Raw genomic sequence first — 24,357 nt, 5'->3', positions numbered from 1 at the left:
AAAACATCTTAGCATCTTCCAGTGATAAGAGCTGCTTGCAGCTGAGATCTTCTGCTTGCCCACCTCGCTCCCCCCACCATCCCCATCTCCATTAAGACCTTAAAACAAGTATTCTTGGCCCTTCTCTCAACTCCTCCATCAAAGGCAATTTTATTTTTTTTCTCGTTCCTGTTTCCAAAACAGTTTATCTTTTTTATCTCCTTGGAAGAAAAGTACTCTACAAATCAAAGGTATCATTAGTATTGTTATTATTTTGCTATTGAAATCTCTTGAATTCACTCTGGATTATTCATGTGCTTTTTTTGGGTCTGCAATATAATACTGCCTAAGTCACCCCTACTGGGCTAAACAAAAATGAAAAATTGCATCTTCAGGCCTAATCCACGGCTCCACCCCATCTCCTGCTGGTCCTGGCTTCCACCAACAGAGGCACACACACCAGGAAAGGCTGCTCCTTGGTACAATGCCTAGCTCACTGCTGCCATGCTCTGAGCCAGATCCTCCTTTCTGTACCCATGGCATCCTCTCGGTGTCATGCTATGATGCTGACCCCCCTCCCCTTCAACACACACCCCTGTGCCCCTGGGGAGCTTCTATTCCATCCTCAATAGATCTGAGGGCTCCCTGTTGGGCAGCAACCACTGAAGCCACCCCCATCCCCTACAGGCAGGCTCCATTTCCCCACCCAGAAGGTTTATTAAAGAAGTGGTTCCATGTCCTTGGCAGTAGTGCTCTGACCTTTCAAGATAAAAGAAGTGATTCTCCCTCCCCTAGATGCTATGCCACTGGGGTGCCAGGAGCAGAAAGGCTCATACTCATCACTGTTTATCTTTCATTCTGAGCAAGGACAGGTACCCCTAGAATTAAGTACCCCAGAGTTAAGTACCCTTAGGGTTAAGTACCCCTAGAGTTGTTCACTCAAAGTTTATTTTTCTGATTATCCTCTGAACTGAACCCTTTTCCCTCCACTTCATTTTGGGAGCCCTGTCTAACAGGTTTGTGTTCTTTACCCAAGCTCCTCCTCTTCCCTCCTTTCCCCATGAGAGCTCTTGGCAAATTTGACCTCCTTGCAGTGGCTCCTCTCCTCCATGCTTACTGTCACCCCTCTGGCTCCTGCACCAAGCCAGCTCTCCTCACTCAGTCTGTTCACCCTCTATCTGATGTTCTTCTGTTTCCTTGGAGATTCAGGTTTCTTATAACTCTGCCATCCAATGGCTACCTGGTTCTCCTTTTGATGTGCCCTGTTCATCAGGAGAGCATCTATTAAGGAGGTGGATCCCAAACAGATATTCTGGTAGGGGATGCTACTTACAGGTAAAATATGAGTTTATTTTTACTCTAAATGTTCGGAACAGCGAGGAGCATAGACAAAGCAAACACGCATTCGGGGTAGGGCAGAGGTGGAATCCTGTGACCATTCCATCCCAGGACAGGACAGGACACGACACGACTCTCTGGGAATTCCAAGTGGAATGCCAGTACATGGAGAAAACACTCTTCTTAGAGCATGGGCAGCAGAAGCCACCATGTCTGTACCACTGTACATCGCCCAAACTGTCTCAGAACCGAAGATGCAAGAAAAGCAGGGAGTCTTCAGTCCTGCTGAGACCCTATTCCTTCAAAGTCACCTAAGATGTGTGTGTGCAGGGTAGATGGAATGAGGCTGGAAGATTAAGGAGGACATAGAAGGAAATGGCTGTGGTGAACTGAAATAATAAAGGGAAAAATGTAGCAAGTTCTAAGTTTATGGATGACAAGGGAATCAGTTCTTCTTCACCCCGGGGGCAGAACATACCGTTTCTCTGTGGGAGGCAAATTGTGCTGTGACATTATCCTTCTCTATACAAAGCTTGGCCATCCTGACAGCTGAGGGGAGAGGCATCCCCAGTGAGAGAGAGAAACTCTCAAACAGCATATGCTGGCAGCTCTCCATCCCCTATCAGGGCCAAACTGAGAGACACTGGCAGGGTGAGAACAGAGAACTGTCTCTTGACTTTTCTACTGCTACCTTACAAAGAAAGCAATAGTTGATCTCAATCTACAGGAGAAGCCCAAACTTTAGAAGAGGTAGGACGTTACTGACATCAACTATGCTATCTTCTGCCCTCTCTCAAGGGTTGTGGGACAAAGTAAAAGTGAATTAGTCAAAAATCCAGGAGAGCAGGGAGGATTGAGATGTACTTTAGGGGTTTACCCACATGCTAATGGAAATTTCACAGCATTGGGGCGCTCTGGGTCCTGGGAAAAGGAATGATGAGAACTGCCTTCTCAGAACTCCAAGAAGACACACAGATCCCCACTGGGACAAGTGCTGGGTAGCAGATGGCCATGCCTTCAGCATGCCACATAAAGTCCTACTGAGACCCCTGGCTCCTTGTTCTCTCTGAATGAAGGATTGTCCTGATCCTTTATACATTTTTGTGGGAAAACGTCCAGAGGGTTTAGTGTGTAGGAAGCAGGGTCCAGGCAAGTGGTTCTCTCTCTCTCTCTCTCTCTCTCTCTCTCTCTCTCTCTCTCTCTCTCTCTCTCTCTCTCTCTCTGTGTGTGTGTGTGTGTGTGTGTGTATGTGTGTGTAGAGGGAGTGCCATTGTGGTAACAACCTCACTCCTTGGTTAGAGAATCACAGTAGGGACCCTCTCCCTCTAGAATCCCATGGGCTAGTCTTTCCATGTCCTGTTGAAGGTAGCTCTGCTCTATCTAATAGTTTAATGCATGACAGTAGGTATGATATGGTACTAGGATACACACACACACACACACACACACACACACACACACACACATGTGCACGCACACTTAAACAGAATCTTCTGGGAGAATTTACAATACTCTGCACAACACCCATATTTTTAATGTGGATTAAGGCCAGAGAGATGGCTCAGTGGATAAACGTGCTTGCCACCAAGCCTGGTGAACTGAATTCCATCCCCAGAAACTACATGGTGGAAGGAGACAACCAACTCTGCAAGTTCTCCTCTGACGACACCTTCGCATCCACCTCCATGAGAGCAGACACACAAAAGTAGAGAAATGTAATATATATGCATATATTTTGTGTGTTCAGGACTCAAGTCAAAAGATCTTGCTATCACATTGCAATGAACCAATCAAACATCTTCCCTCCTAACTGCATGGTGCTGCTCCCCCACACATGATTTCTAGTGCCCAGAACAGGAAGCTTAGGTTGCCTGGCCCTGCACCTTTCTCAGAGACTTTTTGAGGCTGCTTTGGAACTTTATGGACTAAACATCCATTGTTGGACACTGCAAACCAACTTCAGAACACCAAGAGTTCAGGAGATGATACAGATTGCATGGGGCTGTGGTTTCTTCCTACTGCCCTCAGAGCTAAGAGTGGATGAAACAGAGCATTTACCCTTGGTAGGTAAATATTTAAAGATTCATATGAGGCAGTCAAGAAATAGCTTGGTACGGAGAAAGGATCAAGCCCAGTAGAAAATACATTCTATAATGATTCAGGCAGGCAGGGAAGCACTTTAGACACCTATAGGATGCACAAGCCAATCTGAGAAAGTACTGATCAAGCTTCTAAAAATACAAAAGGCTCACACAAAAAAAATCTATGCAAATCTGTATGTGTGTGTGTGTGTGTGTTGTAAGGGCCCCTTCTTCTCTTACACATTCTACAGGAAACTTTCCAAGTGAATTAGTTAAGAGGCAACGGAGAATGAGAGTCACTATATGTGTGTGTATGTGTGTGTGTGCAAAGGCTGTTTGTCCTCATGTTGCTGTAGGGGTTCCTGGGGAGATGCCCACAACCCATATGAATGTATAAGTGTGAGCTCATTATAAATCTGCATAAACATGCTTTATACATACTTCTAAGGGGAGGGGTCCCTCGAGTTTAATCAGGAGTGATAACTGCAAAGTTTGACCTGCATGGATAAGTGGGAAATCTACAGTGACAACAAGGACCGGGGAAAGGGAGAAGGAAGCCTGGTTTTACTTATATTTGGCTTCTCCTGACAAGAGAAGCAAGGGGTACACACTGTTTGCACAGGCAGCCACCCATGGCGATGTTCTGCTTTCTTAAAAACTTTTACCCTTCATTTAATCAACAGATGGATGTTCTCTGTTGTGGATTTTTTTTTTTTTTCTGAAAGTCCTGTCCCTCCAAGAGCTGTGCTGGCAGGCACACATGCTGCCTCAGATGGCAGAGGTGGCACTGCCATTCCAAAAGAGTGGGACGGAATGGGTTGACTTGGCTCTTTCAGTCTTAATTCCACAGGTGACTGTTGATGCCTTTAGCTAAGTAGGCGCGTGCTTAGTCCTCCCTCCACCATGACCCACCCCATGACTCTCAGTGGCAAGGATCCCAGAGGTAGCAAAGTTCTTTCTGGAGAGTCCACCTGCTAGGATTGCAGAAAGGAAGCAATCGGCACCAGGGGCGAAATTCCATTTCATACACCTAATCCAGTGCTTGGTAGGATTCAGAATTCAGCCTTGCTCAGGGAAATGGGTGACATTCAATGTAACTCTTTACAAGCGTTCTTTTCCCCAGCCACTGTAAATACCCGCCTCAGAACCTTCCCTAATCGCATCCCTTTCTGCAACTGTGCAGACCTCGCACATTTGCTTTAAACACACCCGGGCAAGTTAGACCTTACTGAAACTGAAATCTCCACCTACGCCAGGCTCCCCTTTTCCAACCTGGCTAGAAAGGCGAGCAGGCACCCAGAAGTTCCGAATGGCCTAGCCACACGGATGTTACCTAATTAATATACCGGGTGCATAAAGAACTTACATGCATCGGAGAGTTGGAGTTGGACGTGGACAAGAAAGACGAGAAAGTGCAGCCTCCCCTGTTCTCCCAGCCCCTTCCTTCCGAAGGGAAACCCACAGTTCCATTTTGTAGCATTTGCAAATGCAAAGAAGCAATGCTACTTAACTGCCAATGGGCCGGCACCAAGACCCTCAGCTAGTACGAGTTCCCGAGCCTGTCCACCTCCCAGCTCTCAGCCCTCAGCCCTCAGCCACCCGCGCCCTCCGCTGCCGCCGCCGCCGCCGCCGCCGACTTTGCTCCAACTCCGGCGCGCCGGGTTCCTACCTTGACTGAAGAGGAAGAAGCAGAGGAAGAGCAAATCCAGCTGGAAAGGTCTCATTCCTCAGCGCGCGGGCAGCCGGCGGGCAACTTGGGTGTGCAGTTAGTTTCTCTTCAAGCGCGGCGGCTGGGCTCGCGGTGCTCAGCCTCCGCCGCCGGTCCTCCAGGGTTCGCGCCGACCATCTATCTGTCAGTCGGTCTGTCCCTCCTCTGGTCCGCTTAGGTCTCGTTGTGTCTCCGGGTATCTGCAGGCAGCCGAAACCAAATGCTTGTTTTCAGTCGCCTCGGGAAGCCGGGATCCTTAGCAATGTGCCCACTCGGAGCAGATCCATTCTCTGGTTCTTGGCATCCCAGGCACACGGCTTCCTCTGGCGGGCTCCTCCCACAGCGAGCGAACGAGCTAGCGAGCGGGCGAGCGAGCAAGCGAGTGACGAGTGACAGAAGGGCTCCTTTCACAGAAGCTGGGGCGGGGGGAAGAGGGAGGGGAAACAGGTCATAATTAAAGAGGAAACACTTGGAAAGGGGAACGCTTTGCAAAACGGGAGGGTTGCAGAAAGGCTGTGCTTTTCTTCTTTTCCCTAAACAGGGGGATACTCTGCTTTTGTTACCATTATTGACCAGAACGTATAGTGAGCACCGAGCGGAGCTGTGACTTTCTGTTCACACGATGTAATGTTGTTAAACGGGAGTGAAGTTACCGATGATTAGACTCGTGCACATGCATCAAAATGTGCCTGCCTTGCTGTTGCACTAGGGACTGGCAACTGGGCTAAAAGGTAGTCAGGGGTGCATCTTTCCCCAGCAGGGACTTAGCCAGTGTGTGTAGCCAAGGCTAGGGAGTTGAGATAAGCACAAGCAGGGCAGGCTTTGCATTTGGGGGACTTTCTTGGTGTGTGTGTGTGTGTGTGTGTGTGTGTGTGTGTGTGTGTGTTGTGTGCGTGTGTGATGTGGTGACTGGGGTGATGGTGGTGGTTTGTGTGTATGTGTGTGTGTGGGGGGGGGTAGAGGAGTGGAGGAGGGGGTTGGAATTGATAAGCCCTGGGTGTTTGGATCTTAGTTTGCTTGCACTGCTCCTAGAAAACAAAATGCAGGAGTTAAGAGCGAACGCAGGCAGGTTTGTGACACATACCTATTTATTACTATTATCCCAGTCTGTGTCTCCCCTAACAAGGACAGGCAGCAGTCTGTCTTTGCATTTGAGCCTCTCTCCTCTAATGAGCACTCCATCACTATAAGGATGCCTCTTCTCCAAAAGGTGCTGTGAGTTTGATTGCCAAGGAGAGGCCAAGGTCATAGGCAACAATTTCTTAAAAACCTGCAAGTCTTTTACCTGTCATGAAATCCACACTCAAATCAAACTCCATGTCCTCCATGATAGCAACATGAATTTTTCTAGGTCTATTTACTTGATACACATTTAGGCATGCCATGGGGGAAAGTAAAATTGACCATGCCTCCAGGAGCTTGTGATCCAAAGTGGAAGTTGAGTGCATACAAGACACAAACTCTAAGTATCTTACAAAGCAACACATAAAAATATGCAGTGTTATAGAGAGTGGGTGAAGAGGGACTAAAGGGAGAGATGGGGAAAATGAAAGATGCTTTCTCAATGTGCGTCATTCAACATTCAATTACAAAATCAATCATTACTTTCTGCAGTCTTTGGACCTTAGGGAGTCCTTTTAGGGATCTCTTACCCTTCCATCAGTATTACAGATATGGGGCTTTGCTGACTGCAAGGCACATTCCAACTCTGAGTTTCCACATGGATGTTAAAAAATGTTTCTTAGAATTTATGAACAACAAAGAAGCAGGGACGTATGCATAAGTGTGTACTGGTAGGAGCTGACACCTGGCAGTGACATTCAAGATCTATAAATTAGTAGGTGTATGCTTTCTTGACTTTTCCATTCTTATCATAACAGTTTGTTTAACTACATCTCTTAGAGGCTGTTAAACATATCAAAGGGAAATCTATAAGCATGTGTGTGTGTGTGTGTGTGTGTGTGTGTGTGTGTGTGTGTGTGAAGATGTTGAATAGCAGAGGCAGCCCCATCAGCCAAATTTGCAAGGCACAGAAGCAACATTAGCATAGCCTTGCTCCATTAGCTTGGCATAGAAGAGATAATGCAATAAAGCACAAGAGGTAAATCAGAAACACGCAAAAGATGGGTATTAATCCCAAGTAGCATATGCGATATATGAAGGGTGAGGATCTGGCATATATAGTGTTGAACATCAGCAGCAGTTTTTCACTAAATATTCAGGACTAAGGGAGATGAAAGGTCTGAGTCCCACTTCAAAGGCCAAACCGAACCTGCTAAGATGTAGAAGGAATGTACCTGCCCAGGCAGCATTTGATATTTTAACTAAAGATTTATCCTCTCAGCTGTTGGTTAATTTTCATTGCAAGCTTCTAAATGGCCCGCGGCCCAGGTTTAATTCAGCCCCTCTGGGGGAAATATTTTAAAAAACAGGGTCGTGAGGCCAGTGAAGTGTGCAATACACGGCTGGTCATCAGAAACACATAGCAGTGTATGCACACCATACCGGCAAGGCAAGCTCACTCTTGGAAGAGAGGAGTGGGAGTCCAAGGTTGGGAGGACCACGTTTTGCTTTGGATCTTGTCTCCAGGATCCGCCTAGTGACCCCCTACGCTGGTTGCGGACCCTCCCCTTTTCTAGCCAGCAGGGTGTGTTTCCCCCAACCCCGGACCCCATTCACTCCCTCCCTCAGCCTCCGGTCTCCCGCAGAAAGAGAAAAGGCTTGGATTAAGTAATGAGAGGACTGCTTCTAAAAGGACCAGGAGGCGTTTAAATCCTGAGTGCCGGAAAACCAACGGCAATCTTCCGCGGCTACCACGTGGGGCAGAGAGAAGGCGAGCGATACCTGCAGGACCCACAGGCTGCCGGGCTCTGGCGCCGGCGCCGGCCCCGACGGAGGCCCCGCCATCTCCGCCCGCGCAGGCTGGCGGCCTCACCTCCTCCGGGGGCTCGGTTAACCTCCCGGCTCTGTAGGATGGCCTGCTCGCAGTTCGCTGCGAGGGAGGAGGGAGGCAGGCGATGAGAGGACGGCTCCACCTGATGGAGAAGCTTGGAGAGTCCTTAGACCGGTAGTGCGCATCCAAGAGGGGCAAGGAGGGTGAGCACCATCCCTGCAGGCAGCCTCACCATCTAGGGGGTGATACGCAGAGGACGGAGTCTCAGAGCACAAAGCCACCGGGAATGGTAGCTATCAAGAGATTGCAGAAAGCCAGCAACTTGGGAAGCAGCCTAAATTCAGCTTTCAACACAGACAGACTCCAGGTCTCCTTGGAGTCCACTGTGAAAGGCTGGGTCCCTCACCAGCAGGTGGCACCCTCTCCAGTCTTTCTTCTCCAGGCTTATAGCCTGGGAGGGGGACTTCACTAGGCCCCCGGACCTGGTCCCCAGGCCCTTAGCACCAAGTGCTCTGTCCTTTGAATACCCCCCCCCCCTCGGTCCCCTACCTCCGCTTAGTTTCCTGCGGGGTAAGCTGGGAGATCTCTCAGAGAGCCGCGTGCTGCTAGGTGTCCACAGAGAATCGCACGTACCTTCCAGTTCTGCTACTTGCTGGCCAAGAAGTTGCAGAAGGACCAAGCCCCCATCGGATAGCTTCCAAGTCCTGCTCTCTGGCAGTGAGCATGTCCTCTGCTCCCCACTAAGCCACGATGAAATCAAAGGACTCTACAGACTCAGGCTTATTATGGTCCCAGTGGCCATTTTTCAATGACTGTCGTGGCTCTCTGTCCACTACCAATAACATCTATTGCCCAGGTTTTCTGCTAATGCTCAATTGGAGATTTTAAGGCGTGTAGAAAGAGTATTTGATTTCCTCTTCTTGCAAAGTTTGTCCTTTATTTGGGGGAGAGGTATACACCCAGGAAAAACCATGAAACACCACACTGGCTTTTTAATAAGAAAGAAATTGCCCTGAAGGTCATCATCTATCGCAGATCATCTTTTTTAGATGGGATCGGGTTGATTTGCCTGATAGGGCAAGGAACTACAGAACTAAAAAAGTCAGGACACAGGGCATCTTGTGGCCTAGAGCCTCTGCTGGTACTCTACTGGCTCCCCACCCCCACCACACATTGTCTCAATGTACCCATGTGCATACGTAGGACCCCCTAAGGAGAAGGAACGGCTTCTTTACGAGTCAGGCAGTCAGCACCGAATTCCCAACTTATGACGTCTTTGCAGTACATACATTATAAACCACATTCTTTTGATTTTTACACATTCTGCCTGTTCTGGTTGAAACCTTCTTGCCCAGAGATTTAACACATTTTGAAGGGGTCCCTACTGGGAGCTCAGAGTAAGCTGACTCTCCATGCCTAGTGAAGTTAATAAGGGCTGGAAACTACATACACTTCTAGAAACCAAATGGTTTGCAGAGGCCCTCTCTGGGTGGCAGCCATCTGACCCGGGCAGGGACAATCTTCTAGCCTATTTCTTTTTCATTTCTCTGAGCTACATTTCTTGCTCACATAGGTGTAGCTGGATTATAAGACCTTAACCCCTGTTCGCTGTGGTTGGTCTCTCTGTTGTAGTGGAAATGGCCGGAGGAGCCAGGTGTTCAGCTTTTAAAGAGTACTTGTTAAAGCCCACCTGATTCCCCAAAGATTAGGTCAGCCTCTGGACTGGCCCCTGTCCTGGACATTGCTAATGGCTATGCATATTTAATGAACATGGCTATGTCTTCTTCACTTATAAAATGACTAGTCTGAACCTACAGATCTTTGAGGTCCTCCTCAAACAAACCCTTCTGATTTTGACAGGCCACAGTTCTCGGCACGGAGAGATCAACAGTGGTGTCACCAACGTTATCAGTGTTAGGGTAGTTTATTTTCAGGTGTCCATCCCTGGGAAATCGGCTGTAGCCATGAACTCTCTTGGGGCCCCTCTGATGTCATGGGTTCCAACTTTCACCGGCTTCAAATTCATTCTACTCTGGATCCACGACTTGCTTGTGTGCTCTCCTCTTCTCCTTATTTTCCCCCTTACCATGCTCACATGCAATCTGGGTTCTGGATTCCAGAATAGATTTTCTTCAACATGAATCCTATCATTATGTTGAATGCAAACCCTTTATTAACAAGAGAGTGATGATGGCAGTGTAGCTGATGGGAAAAGAATTCCTTTAGCGTCTGTGACGGCCACAGCACTTTGCACTTGATCCTAACGTGAATCACATTTTACTGCAAAACATCTTTTCTCTGATACCCTGGCTACTCGATGAGTGTAGGAAGAGCATCACTCTAGCTTGCTTGTGCCTCTGCTCTCGTTCTGGTAGGCAAGAAACACCAAACACACTGTTGAATGGATAACAAAGCTTTACCTAGTGGCCCACATCTTGCCTCCTGTTTTCTAAATCCAATTTAACTTCATCCTCACTCTGTTATTAGGTCATTGTCAAACATCTGGCATGTGCCTGCCATGCTCTGGCTGTATTTTATGGGGCTGGGTAATGAATTGAGCCTATATATAGTCTGTGAAATGTGGAACCCACTTTAAGATGCATGGCACTATAGAAATGAAAGATATTTTTATCTCTTCAGCATCATTCTGCACAAGAATATGATTCTCTGGCAGTGCTGTTTAAGAACAATAGACCTGTTTAGCCTTGACACACTCATGCATTCAGGGCACCGGGCATTCAGTTCACATGGGAGAGGCATTATCTCTCCCAGCAAAGGCCCAGAAGGCAGGGAGAGTGTTACAAAAGGAGGTGGGGGTGCACTGTGCTTTGTTTCATTGCTAGCTGAGTACACAGGCCAAGACCTGCATCCAAGCTCTAGGGACAGAAGTGGGAAAAAGCTCAGCATTCTTATTCAGAGATAAGAACAGGTCTGGTATCATTTTGAAATATGCCATGTGTGCTTTTTGTGTATACGAATAAGCTAATTATGTAGAAAATATTGGAAGACAAAACGAAATCCCTGTTATATGACTAATTTTTGGTATTCAAAGTCAGAGAAATTATACTGCATTTATTCTTTTTCTCTTTATCTGCATGCCCCCACCTAAGCCTATGTTATAAATTAGTCAACTTTCATGCAACTAAGAGAATAGCTAGCTGCATTCCACATGAAGTCCCCATGAGTGTTTTACTATAGCAAGTCTCTTTCTCTTCTCATATATATATGTATGCATATATATTTTCCTTTCTTCCTCTTCTTTCCCATATTCACATACTAAAATAATAAACTTCCACATACTTGTTATAAAAATTATAATGTGCAAAATTGCATGAGTACACACACGTGCATATATGCACCCATGCAGACATACACGCACCACTTTACTGTTTACACACTAGCAACGAACTGAACTCCTCAGCCCAAGGCTCAACTTCTTTCGTGTCTACCTGAATCCATACATCCTCTCTTTGTAGGATAGTCCCCTGACAAATATGCCCCCCTCCCATTTAACCTACTAATCTACTGTTGGAATTCGTTTCTGTAATATTTTCTCATGCTTAAAAATATAAAGCAGCCATCTTGGTCTTCTTATGAAGCTGTAACAGTATCTTACTGACTGATGATTTAAGAGAAAAAAAAAAAACTCTTTTTTTTTTTCCCTTCAGTTTTGAAGGACTGGAAGTCCACTTTCAAGGCGCCATCATGGCCAGGGTCTGGTAAAAGTCTCTTTCTTGTACCGTTGCAGCCATTTTCTTGTTATGGACTTGTTTGGCCTTTCTTCGGATTTGGTACACCCTTCTTTGTCCTTATGTGGCCAACATCCACTCTTTTGTTACCTGTATTTTATGCCTAATTTACCTTTAATGATACCCATAGGCTTTATCTCCAAATATAGCAATATTTGCCATAAGAATTTGAGGGGACATAATTCAATCTATCAAGTCCTTAAAACAGAGCACGCATGTTTATGTTGCACCGTGGAGTGCAGGTCAAACCTGCATGCCTTTCTGGTCTCATCCTTCTCCTTTGCAACGTGAACTTTAATTGTACCAAATCACCTCTCGGATTCCAGTCATCGTGTCCTGACTGCACAGTTGATTGTACTGTTGCCTCTCTCTGCTGTGCTCTCTCTCTCTCTTCCCCACTTTATTCTGTCCCCCCTAACAAATGGCAGATGTTCCTTGAATCAGGTGGAATGCTGTACAAATCAGCTTTCTGTTATTGTAATTAAACACTGAGAGATAATCAACTTACAAAGAGCAAAGGAGGGTTCTGGCTCAGATTTGGAGACTGCTCTGTAATCAAAGGCTTCGTTGTTTTGGACCAGTGGTGAGCAGCACATCATGGCTGAAGCATGTGTCAGGACAAAAATGCTCACCTCATGAGCCAGGAAATGAAGAGAAAAAAGAGAGACAAGGATCCCTCATAAAAGCAAACTCCCATGTATGACACTCGGTGACCCACCACTCAAGGTTCTGCCACCTCTCATTAGCACTTTGTGCTGCAGATCAAACCTTTTACCCCATGGGCCACTGGGAAAGACATTTATCCAAACCACAGCAAATGTCACTTGGCGGGGGGTGGGCTGTGGGGTCCTTCTCTGCTTCTCCCTCTTGGCCAAAAATGAATAGCTTCTTTGTAAAAATTATCTTTTATATTTTGTGACTGTAATATTATCACATCATTTTTCCTTTTTTCCCCTTTCTTCTAAACTTTCCGTATATACCTATTTGTTCCTTTTTCAAATCCATGACCTGATTTTTCATTGTTATTACACACACGCACACACATACACCTAAATACATAAATACACCCTGCTTAGTTTCTCTACTCTTACTTGCATGGTATGAGTATCATCTTCACCTAGGTTTTTTGTGTCCTTACAATTGCTTGTTATACAACTGTTATATTATAATTGTGTTTATGTATTTCCAAAACTAGATGTGAGATCTTCAAGGCTTAGGATCATTTCTTTTGACTATTATACTTGCATATTCCTAGGTATATTAAACTCAATGTCTGGCATATGGTAATTGTTTGCTAGATAGTATAAAAATAAATGAAATTCAGTTAGAACCCCTGGTGTCCTTTGGATACCTGTGCTTTGGGATTCTCTTTGTTCACCACCCAATGGATTTAGACCCAGTTGGAGAAAATTTCACATTTGTTAACTCTAAGCAGATGCACCTGAAGGCTGGAGAGAAATATTTCTGGCTATTTTGAACCCAACCTGAATCTCAGGCAAATGTGGGAAGGTGATGCCATCAGTCTCTGTAAATCACCACCTAACTGGAGCATTCACATAAAAACAGAATCTCTGGTTATTCATATTGCTTAACTACACAATCCCCAACCAGCTCAGAAGCTGTCACACTCTATAACAATTGTGCAGACATAGGTTCAAAGTAAATGAGGAAAACCAACATTAATTTTCCCCACACTAGAACCAATTTGAATAAAGTTGATGGTTCAGTGTTTTCCTGAAGTCTGTGTCTCTTCTTCATCTTTTCAGCTGCTGACTGACTGAGATTGGAAGTCGGTAGTAGCAGAGACAATTTCTCCGGCCTCCTGTGTTTTTGGCGCCAGCTCAGTACAGCTCCACTTGATTTTGACTTTTTTCTTTTGATCACATAAAAAAAGAGGGTAAATATAATATGGTGAATCACAACATGAGGTCCTTAGGCTACAGTATCAGCATCCCTGTGTTATGCTTTGAATATGGGACGCTCCCCCGCGGGCCTATGTTCCCTTATCCTGGTTCCCAGTTTGTGGTACTCTTTGGAAGAGAGTTTTAAGAAGCAAACCTTTGCTCAAGGAAGTTGATCACTGGAGGCATGCCTAGAAAGGGCACATCTGGTCCTGACCCCCTTCTCCCTCCCTTGCTGCTGCTATGAGAGAGCAGCTCTGCTCTGCGAATGCCCTTGTGCCATGTTGTTCTTCCCTGCTGCACCACAGCTCAGAAACAACAGAGCTAGCCAACATGAGCTAAAACTCTGAAACTGGAAGCCCACACAAACCTTTCCCGCCTTTGGTTACTGCTCTCAGGTGTTCGTCACAGGGTCAGAGACAACAACAACAGCCCAAACAACAACACCCTATCTAACACTTCTTGCAGTGGGAATTCTGAACTTGAATCGGAATCCCTGATGCTGTGTGTGATGCTTGGCCCAGGGTGTAGCAGTATTAGAAGCTGTGGCCCTGTTGGAGTAGGTGTGTCACTGTGGGTGTGGGCTTTAAGACCCCTTTTCTAGCTACCTGGAAGTCAATATTCTGCTAGAAGCCTTCAGATGAAGATGTAGAATTCTCAGATCTTCCTGCACCATGCCTGCCTGGATGCTACCATGTTCCTGCTTTGATGATACTGGACTGAATCTCTGAACCTGTAAGCCATTCCCAATTAAATGTTGTCCTTTATAAGACTTGCTTTGGTCATGGTGTCTGTTCACATCAGTAAAACCCTAAGACACTGTGTTTTAACAGTCCTTTCAGATAATTTTAATGCATTCAAGAACTATTGTTATGAGCCTTCCTGTGTACCATTACCTAGTAAAATAATAATGAAGCTGTATCTAAGCTTGTTCTACCTATCTTCCTTGCTTCCCTCCATCCCATTGGAATTTTTTAAAGCAAATTCAACTCAGATATTATATGCTTTCACCCACAAGTATGTCCCCATGCAGTCAGGACTTTAATAAAGATAAAACAATACTTTACTATTATATTTGTTAGATCGGGACCAAAATCTCTAGACCCTTTATCTTTAAGTTATCCATTCTTAGAATGCACTTGACAGTTTTAATATAATAGGTTTTTGGTCAAAAAGTCAGTTCAAACTGAGTAAGGCAAAAAAAAAATCTTTTACTTTTAATGATTAAGAATTTATTAGTTAGAAATGGTTGTCTCATCATTATGGTGGGTACTCAGTCAGTTTGGGGTGCCATTACAGAATACCATAGATGGGTGCATTAGACAACTGAAATATACTTCTCATGGTTTAGGAGGCTGGCACTCTGTCCATGTCCAATTAAAATGCTTGTATAGCTGGTGTCAGGTGAGACCTTGTGTCCTGGCTTTACATTTGCCATCTTCTCCTTAGTCCCATTCAGGATGGCTCCACACTGATGACCTGAGTACTACCTAAGGGTAAGGTCCTGCATCCTACTACCATCCAACTGGAGATTAGAATTTCAGTTGGACTTCTTTTGGGTGGGGTGATAATACTTGGTCCATAATGAGGATGGAAATCCATGCACGTGGAAGAATCAGACCCTGTTTAGGATATGGTCTATATGATGTAAATCTTTGGCAGTCAATGAAAGCATTGTGCAATGTGACCCAATGGTTCTGCCAGAACCGGGATATATCCACAATATCACTCCATGCTCCTACACCTGGTCTTTGTTTGGATATGTTTGCTTGTAACATAAAGCAAACATTGAGTCGCAAACTATAACCTTGGCTAAAGTTGAGTCACAAACTGTAATCTTGGCTAAAGTTGAGTCACAAACTGTAATCTTGGCTAAAGTTGAGTCACAAACTGTAATCTTGACTAAAGTTGAGTCACCAACTGTAATCTTGGCTACTTGTTATTTGATGAAGAGGTGTCAACCCACTTTAGTGTTTTCATACACAACACATGCTGTGTCCCCAGTAGTCACCTCATCACTGGGCTGTGTTGTCTGCTTTCCCCAAGTTCTGCTATGCCTGGGAGTTTTTATTAGATGCTGAGAAACTCAAGGGAATATTTGATCCCATCTTCAGATGTCTGTAGCAAAAACTGACACTTGCATGGAGCATGATTTGATAGCAATATCTGCAAAGTGTCAGAAAGGGGAGGGGATCGATACACGTAATTTACTTGGAATAATTCATTGCCTAACCGGAGTTTTCAGTGAGGGCAGACAAATTCTACTCTAAACTAACTCACCCACCTGGACTAGGAGGAAGGCAGTGAATCCATCTTTCGAATGAGATGTAAAACTAACTTTCTTGCTTTCACTAATGGCTCCTCTGCCTTTCTTGAGATGGGATGCTCATTCTGTCAGGCCATTTTTCAAAGGGGTCGGGGGATGCATGCTATTGACTGAAGGCTACTCCCATCAGAGCCAACTGCTTTTGCTTGCTGCTCTTATATATGGGAATGATGCTTGCTCAGAGGTTGTTGGTTTTGCAGGTTCATTACACCTCAAGAGGCAAGAGGAATACAGAGAAGCTTTCTGGGGTAGGGATGGGTGGTGATTTTTCCTTTCTTTTAACGCTGGACTGGAAGTAAAGATCTTTTCCAAGGAACTGGAAGTTGGAAAAAAAAAGGAGTAACTGCTCATGTCAGTGAGAGGAATCTTTGGAGTGGTCTACTAAAGTCAAGGAGTCACTTTCAGAAAAATACTCAAGAGATTATAATGAAGTTTAAATGGCTGTTCAGTGACTTCTCAGCTTCTTTTCTCAAAGATCTGATGTTCACCCATCTGGGTAAAATGATTTGAAGTAGAAACCAGCACATGGTATCAAAAGTCACCAGAGAGATTTTAGCTTTTGAGGAAGAATCCACTGGAGGCTTCCACCTTGATAAGCTACAACCACCTCTGATGAATGCTTAATACTGGCCAGTGGCATTGTATTGGCAGAGGACAGGAAGGGAACCAGAACTACAGATTCCATTTGAAGTTGCTAAAGAAGCTTGGGGCAGGGAGGGTTGTAATTATAAGGAACCTTCAAATAATTATGCGGTTACCATCTAATTAAGAAGTGCCACTTTCTGTTTTAACTCCCTGAGATTCAGAGATGGCCTTGCCACAGACCCTAGTGAGCTTTGGATGCTCCCTGAAGTGGGAGAAGAGTCCATGGCAAGAAAAGACTGGACTCTGAAAAGTCCAGAAAACTCCTTGGGGAGCAGCCTGGAATGTTGGGGAGAAAAATGGCCATTCTCCATCACCAAACTTCTTACCTTTATGTATTTTATAAGAATCATCTACAATAAGAGAGGAAAGAATTCCTCCTGCTTGTTAGAAGACTAATAAATGAATTAAGATCAGTGTGTGTGTGTGTGTGTGTGTGTGTGTGTGTGTACATTTTTAATCATCTCCTCAAAATAGGGAAATTACACTCAATAGACTTCTGAGTTGGGCTTCCTTTTTGAATGCACTACAGGAAATACAGAAGGCTTGTAGTTGGTAGACAACGTGTTTACATCTTATAACTGGGGCATGATGATGTGTGCCTGTAATTCTAACACTTGAGAGGTGGAAGCAGAAGGATGAGAAGTCCAAGGTCATCCTCTGCTACACAGCAAGTTTGAGGTCATCCTTGGCTATGTAAATTCCCGTCACCTAAGTAAATAAATAAGAAAGAAAGAAAAAAAAATCTGAGATGTACAGGCTGCTGTCCTGAAGTACTTTCCAATCCAGTATAAAGCTATAAAAACCGAGGCATTATTTGATTTGGCTGCTATTTATGCCTTCATTCAAATGTTCTTGCTATAAATATTTATGGAACCACCTGAGTACCAACTTTGCATCAGGCACTATGTGTGGCCACTGGCAATACAGAAATTTAAATGGTACACAAGTGTCCTTAGAGATCTCCTGCAGTCTGGGAGAGGTAAAGGGGGGCAATATAAACTTCAGCAGGAAGCCGGAAAAGATCCCAGGAGAGGAAGGAGGCAGGTAATCTGGAAGGCAAGCACTGAGCTGCTTCCCAGCTCCACTCAGCTGGGCCTTTGAAGCAGGAAAGGACAGGCTTCAAGCTGGAGCTTGTCCCACTTGAGTCAGAGACCCTGGTCCCCTTTGCCTTCTCATTCTTCCAGAGCAGAGGGATGGAGCAGAGTGGGGGAGGCGCCACGGAACAGAGGAGATTAATTCCCAAGTTTGATTTCCTTTGAAGCGTTTTTTTACTTGCCTGAGTCAAACTTGCTGTGGAAGATGATTCATTACCATCTATTTTAAATCACGATCAGGAAGCACAATGACACCCTGAAATGACAGGGAATGTATTTCAAGAGAAGAAATTTTTAATTTTTTAAACTTTCTCTTTTTGAATAATTGGGTTTTTGCCCCTTGTAGAATATACTAGAAAAAAACGTTCTAAAAAAATGTTGAGGAATTTACTACCAGTGATAGAATCCACATAATATTTATACAAGCAAAATGTAGTAAAAAAAATTTCACTTCTTAAGAATCAAATATTATGGGGGCATATTTATTGCAATGAGAATCTTTTTTTTTTTTAAACTTACCCTCTCCCTACATCCAACTGCAGAGAAAACCACTACTAAAAATTTGTTACGAACATTTCTAATCTTTTGCTATGCACTTTTGTACACATATAAAAATAAGTACCTATGCACATGCACATAAAGGGAGTCACATATAATATGTATTATTTTGCAATTACATCTTCCTCGAATTTAACAATACATCTCATAGATTTTTCCAATGATATTCTGCTTTAATATGCCTGGAGGAAACAGAAATTGAAGCATTCATTTCCTTTTGTGCTCTGCTTTCCCAGGGAAGACTACCTTCTTTCATCCATATCTGATCCAGGCTCCCAATGAAGCAGTAATTGCTGGCCAGGTCAGGGAGAGGGGGCGGGGAGGGACAGGGTGAAGGCACAGGAGATAATATGAGCTACAATGGATCTCAAGGTTTTAAAGTCTAGTCCAAATACAGGGAATGGAAACTGGGCTGAAATTATTTTGTGAAACTTTTAGAAAAACAATAATTGACTGGCCCTGGGGAATCAGATAGTCCTGACCTCAAACTGTTGACTGGCAAGCTCGTATTGGTTGATTGTTCTCTATGTGCAAAACGTGTCGAAGTGCTTTAGTGATGTTCTTCCCAGCACTGCCCCTCTATTGAGGAGAAGAGAAAAAAGAGAGAGAGAGGAAGGGACGTAGGGCTAGGTAAACCTGGAAGGGAAAGGAGATGTGGAAAGAAAAGTGGAAGTGGGTTAGGAGGAGGGAGTCTGGGGAGGGAAGGGAAGGCCTCCGCCATCTGCAGGCATGTAGTGAATTTCAGGTATCTCACATAGTAATTGAGACCTCATTTTCTCAGCCATCCAGAAGGAGAGAGAGGGAAAAAAAAACTTCTCTGAGTTTTTCCCAAGCTCATCTGCTTTCTACACTCACATCCTCTGTTGAGAGGGCCGAGTCTTGGGAAGCATTCTAATTTATTTGGTTTTAGACTCAATTAACCAGAGGATTTGATCCACAGGACCCTGAAATCTTGTTCCTTTCTTATCTCCCCAAACATAAGCAGTCAAATTTCCAGAAACATTGATTTTATATCAGTAAAGGAGAATGATTCTTGAATGTGCAAAATATAAGAATATCTTGATGCAGAGGTTGGGGAGATAGGTCAGTGGGTAGAGGCACTTGCTGCCAAGTCAGATGACCTGAATTTGATTTCTAGGACCCTTCTGGTAGAAGGAGAAAGCTGACTCCCTAAAGTTGTCCTCAGAGCTTTACATACTTGCTGTGGTACATGTGTATGCACGCACACACACATACAGAGAGATGGGGGGTACGGAGAGAGATATTCATACACACATAAATGTGGTTTAAAATTTATTTTAGTGTAGTTGGAGAAACAAACAGAACTTCTAGGTCTGTGGTGAAGATTCACTAAGTCCTGGAGAACACAGGGGAAATGCCACCAGGGTTTCTAGGGGAACTATCAGAGAGAATACACTTGGAGAATAGCTTAAAAAAAAAAAAAGCCAAGAGTCCTTCCATGGGGAAGAAACAATGTTGATTCTTTGCAGTTACCTTGGCAGAGAAGTCAGGGGAACTCCTGGCATAAGATAAAGTGCACTTAGCACTTGTGGCCTGGAAGGAAGATGGTTTAGCTGTTAAGAAAACTAACTTCTCTTGCAGACGACAGAGGTTGAGTTTCCAGCACCCACCTGACAGCTCACAACTGCCTGGAATTCCCTCCCAGGGGAAATTATATCACTTTCTGACCTCTGTGGGCTCATGCATACATATGATATATAATCATACACTCAATGTATATGTACACATGTGCATATAAAATGCAAATAAATATCAAAAGTAAAGTGCACCCGGATGGGACTCTAAATGACGTTTTGTAAGATGACTCTTTAGAGCAGTGATTCTCCACCTGTGGGCCACAACCTCCTTGGGGGCCAACATATTCTGTCACAGGGGTCATCTAAGTCCACAGGAAAATACAGATATTTACATTATGATTCATAACAGTATAAGAATTAGAGTTATGAAGTAGCAAAAAATATTATGGTTGGGAGTCACTACTACTAGAGGAAGTGTGCTAAAGGGAAGGTTAAGAACCACTGGTTTAGACAGTCTCTGCAGAGTTAAACAGACCAGTGGTGGGTGTTATGAACACTATCAGAGGTTCAGAATCAATGCTAAGTTGTTATCACTCTCCTTGCCCTGAAGTGGGAAAGGGAGGGGCCAGAGTTATTGGGCTGTTAAAGAATAGGTCCACTGGCAGGTGACCACCAGCAGGAACTATTGTCCCAAAGGAAGGGGACATGGAGGAGACAGTTGCCTTTCTTCCCAGCACTTCTGTCTCTCCTGATGTGTCTTAATTTCCTAAACCCAAGTAGAAGACAGGAAGAAAAGGAACCTGAAGCCGAATTCCATGGAGCCAGGACCTGAAGGCACAGAGACAGATGAAGGTGGTGATGCGAGGAGGTGATGGCTGGAGGGCAGGGTAAGAATCATTTCTAACAGAGATTTAGACTGGAGACTAAGACTGGTCAAGGCAGAGAACTATGGCTCAGGATTAAATAAAAGTGGCAAAGGAAGTGCTGTCTGTGTCACCCTGTGTCACAGGAGCCTGAAGATACAGAGTAAGTTACCTGTCACTGAATCTCCAAAGCCCAGATCCTTTGTAGATAGCAGGGGCTGACAGAATTCCAGACACAAGGCCCCTTGGCTCTAGGGATAAAGCTAGACTTCTCCAGGGAGATGGCGAATGTCAGCATTTTTTTTTTTAACAGACACACAGGAGGATGCACATTTTGATACATTATCAGCCATATAAGCAAAGTAGAAAGGGATGATTGCAATTACAAGCACTTAAGCATTCACTTTGGCATGCAGAGTTTTGAACTTTGTCCTGGATATAGCGACAGACACAATGCGAACCTTGCTTTATTTCCTGAAGCTCATTGTTCAGAATGAGTCAGGGATGGCGGGCGATTATAATACAAACTGGGATGAGATTAGTGATCCGGTGGAGGCCAGTGCAACATGTGCTGGGAGAATAGCAAAGTTGGAAGCTGATTCTGACTGTGAACATTAAAGAAAACAGACCAGAATTTCAGAAATAGAGGGCAGAGATGATGAGGGTGATAGCTGAAAGTCACAGATGTGCTTGTAGGTAGAGTGTGGGCGTGGCTGGGTCCTGTTAGAACAGGACTCAGAAAGTCACTTGAGGTTGGACCACAGGGTACCGAATAAAGTTCAAAGGCATATGGGACTGAGGCAGCCTGTTCAATATTTTTTCCTTTGAGCTTATTGCCATTGTTTGGAGAGGTGCACTCTAAAGGCCCATGTGTTGAAGTCTTAGGAGTGGGTGTCATTGAGAAAAGTCTTTTGGTTGTCAAGGCAGTGTCCTTGAAGACCATTATGAGAAATTTTGGTTAGATTCCCTTTTCTTTCTGGCTCACGAAGTGAGGGGTTTTGCTCTGCCATGTTCTCCTGACATTTTGGGCTACATTATTCCAAGCCTTAAACAATGAGGACAGCTGACTACAGACTGTAGCTGTCACAAGTGTGAGTTAAACAGTCTTTGTCTCTTTGAAAGTAGATTGTATCCTGTATTGTACAGTAACAGAAGTCTGAGTAATATACTAACAAAGCCCCCACTTCCCTTTCAGAGTGGTGCATTTATTTTTATTTTATTATTTTTTATTAAAACCATGAGCTTCCTCAGGTTGTGTTTACAGCTACACAAGCGTCATGTGACTTCACCCTCACAGGTTGGTAGTTACCTACTAGGCAGTTTTCTGGAAAAGTAATTGTATGGGCAATAAAGGGACTCAGCTGGCCTGCCCTGTGGCTCTTGCCTCCATCTGGAATGTGAACCTGATGAAGAGCAGGCATGTTGTGTCCTTGGGAGAGCGGGAAAGGAAAGAGAAAGAAGCAGGGTCTTCGATGTCTTCCTGGAGCAGCGGCTTTTGTCTTGCAGTATCTCCTCTCTGACTTTTTACTTCATGAGAAAAGAAAACCCATAGTTATCTTTTTGTGGAAATGAGTGGTGGAGATCAGACCAAAAAATGAATGCTGGAGTTTTGGGTGCAGATGTTGGAGTCACTGGAGCCTGGGAGAGATGGAGCAGACCTAAAATGAATGAACCTTACCTCCAATGTGGATGCACCTCAGACCGAATAATTGGAGGATCTGTCTACTCCAAATCTAGCTCTCACCCTTGTTGGCCAGGTGGATCCAGGGTCTCAGCATCCTCACATTGAAGACACGGGTTTTGTAGGAGGTCTCAGAAGGACCATGCAACTCCAAGGGTTTGACTTGACCAATGGTGGTGGGGGCTGATTCCAAAGTATAGAGCAAGCCAGCCAACCAGCCACACAGTTATTCTGCATGGAGAGGCAGAAAACAGCAGGGTGAACCAGAGGAGTGTGGATGTAGGAAACAGAGCTGCTTGTGAAATCAATGGGTCTCTCAGCTCAACTGGATAGAAGCCGTGCTGTACAGAGAAGCTGCAGCTGACCGACTCAGAGGTGAATAAAACACAAGGAATGCCAAAAGACTGATTATTCTTCCATATTACAAAAAAGTTAGAATAGATTTTTTTCTAAGATGCAGAATACTGTGTGCCCTTATCTCACACTCTTGGGAAGTCAGAGATGCAGAAGGCAACAATAATAAAAATAGCTTTGGTTCATGTCACACGTCTTCCCTTAAGAACCCAAGGCATGTTTATATAGTTGTTAAAAGTTTATCATTGCAGTGCCCTTGTACAAAGGAGACGTGAGTCAAGTGCCCTCCTCTCTCTCTCTTCCTCTCTGTAGCTCTCTCTGTCTCTGTCTCTGTCTCTCTCTGCCTGTCTCTCTGTTTATCTGTATCTGTCTGTGTCTTTGTATCTCTGTGTTTGCCTCTCTGTCTCTTTGTGTGTGTGTCTGTCTCTCTGTCTCTCTGTGTATCTATTAATCTCTGTTTTTCTCTGTGTGTCTGTTTGTCTCTGTCTGTCTCTGTTTCTCCCTCTGTCTCTATCTGTCTCTCTGTGTGTCTGTTTGTCTCTGTCTCTCCCTCTGTGTGCTTGTCTCTGTCTGTCTCTGTCTCTCTGTGTGTGTCTACCTGTTTCTCTTACTGTCTGTCCATCTCTGTGTCTGTCTTTGTCTGTCTGTCTCTATGTCTCTGTCTCTGTGTGTGTGTGTGTGTGTGTTCGTTTGTCTCTCTGTCACTCTGTCTCTTTCTCTGTCTGTCTGTCTCTGTTTCTCTGTGTCTGTCTCTGTGTCTCTGTCTTTCTGTGTGTGTCTGTCTCTCTGTCTGTCTCTGTGTCTCTGTCTCTATTTCTCTGTGTCTGTCTCTGTCTCTTTCTGTGTGTCTGTTTCTCTCTTTGTGTCTCTGTCTCTCTCTCACACTCTCTCTCCAGAGAGACTGTTGTCTGAAAGATAGGAAACTGCTCATGATGCCAAGGCCAGGCAGGGGAATGAGATATAGAACTAGACTCTAGTCTATAGTGACTAGAGAATAAGACAGCCTAACCCTTGACCTGGGGGTCCTCTGGAACTTAGAGATGTGAGGAAAGCTAAGATTTGAATGTTCCCTTGATGCATATTAATGATTCTGAATGCATAGTCTAATAAATTCTCTCTGCCTCTTCCTTTCTTTTGATACACGAAGTTTCTCTCTGGAGTCAGACCTTTAGGCTCTAGTCGTACCCAAAGCTTTTACATGAATACATTAAGAACAAGAGGGGGGTTTCCCTGCCTCAGTTCCCCCACACTGATGGGGTGCCATGGAGGCGAGTTTTCCTGGCTCGCCCTCTGGGTTGCTTACCTGCTGATTTCGTGCATTCTGAAAGGTCAGCTCTCCATTTTGAATTGTTTTTTTTTTTTAACCTACATTTAACTGCACTTCAATCTCATACACAATCCTTCCCTCAAACTTCTCTTACAAACAATGGGGCAGAAGTGGTATATTTTAATCCCAAAATGGCATCGGAAAGCGTTCTGCAATGCCGCCAAGCCAGCACTTTCAGAAGCATCTGACGATATTAATTTCAGTCTATTTCCTGAGGTTTGCAGGAAACTCAAATGTAGAAAGCGCTGTGGCAAAAAATTAAAGCTTCGTGGGGGAAAAGGAAGATTGACAGGAAGCAGGGCTTCAATAGGACAGCTTGCAG

The 24,357-nt window shown here is 44.7% G+C and overlaps 1 protein-coding gene across 11 annotated transcripts in view; it reads right to left on the bottom strand.

Annotated features, from left to right (window-relative positions):
* Nucleotides 1-8,373, bottom strand: part of Kirrel3 (kirre like nephrin family adhesion molecule 3) — a 554,955-nt gene extending 546,582 nt beyond the window's left edge. For 5 of the 11 annotated variants that reach the window (NM_001190914.1, NM_001190911.1, NM_026324.3 and 2 more), the window contains exon 1: nucleotides 5,068-5,495. Coding sequence is in view for 10 of the 11 variants with exons in the window: in NM_001190911.1 (NP_001177840.1) it covers nucleotides 5,068-5,122 (55 nt within the window). In the remaining variant the exon portion in view is untranslated. Of the gene's footprint in view, nucleotides 1-5,067; nucleotides 5,523-7,950 lie in introns of those variants that run through there. The other 6 variants (XM_006510557.4, XM_006510559.4, XM_006510561.4 and 3 more) reach the window with 3 other exon arrangements.
* Nucleotides 8,374-24,357: the final 15,984 nt, after the last annotated feature.

This window comes from Mus musculus, chromosome 9, assembly GCF_000001635.26.
Source record: "Mus musculus strain C57BL/6J chromosome 9, GRCm38.p6 C57BL/6J".
Lineage (NCBI taxonomy): Eukaryota > Metazoa > Chordata > Mammalia > Rodentia > Muridae > Mus > Mus musculus.
This window is presented reverse-complemented; position numbering and strand designations above follow the sequence as displayed.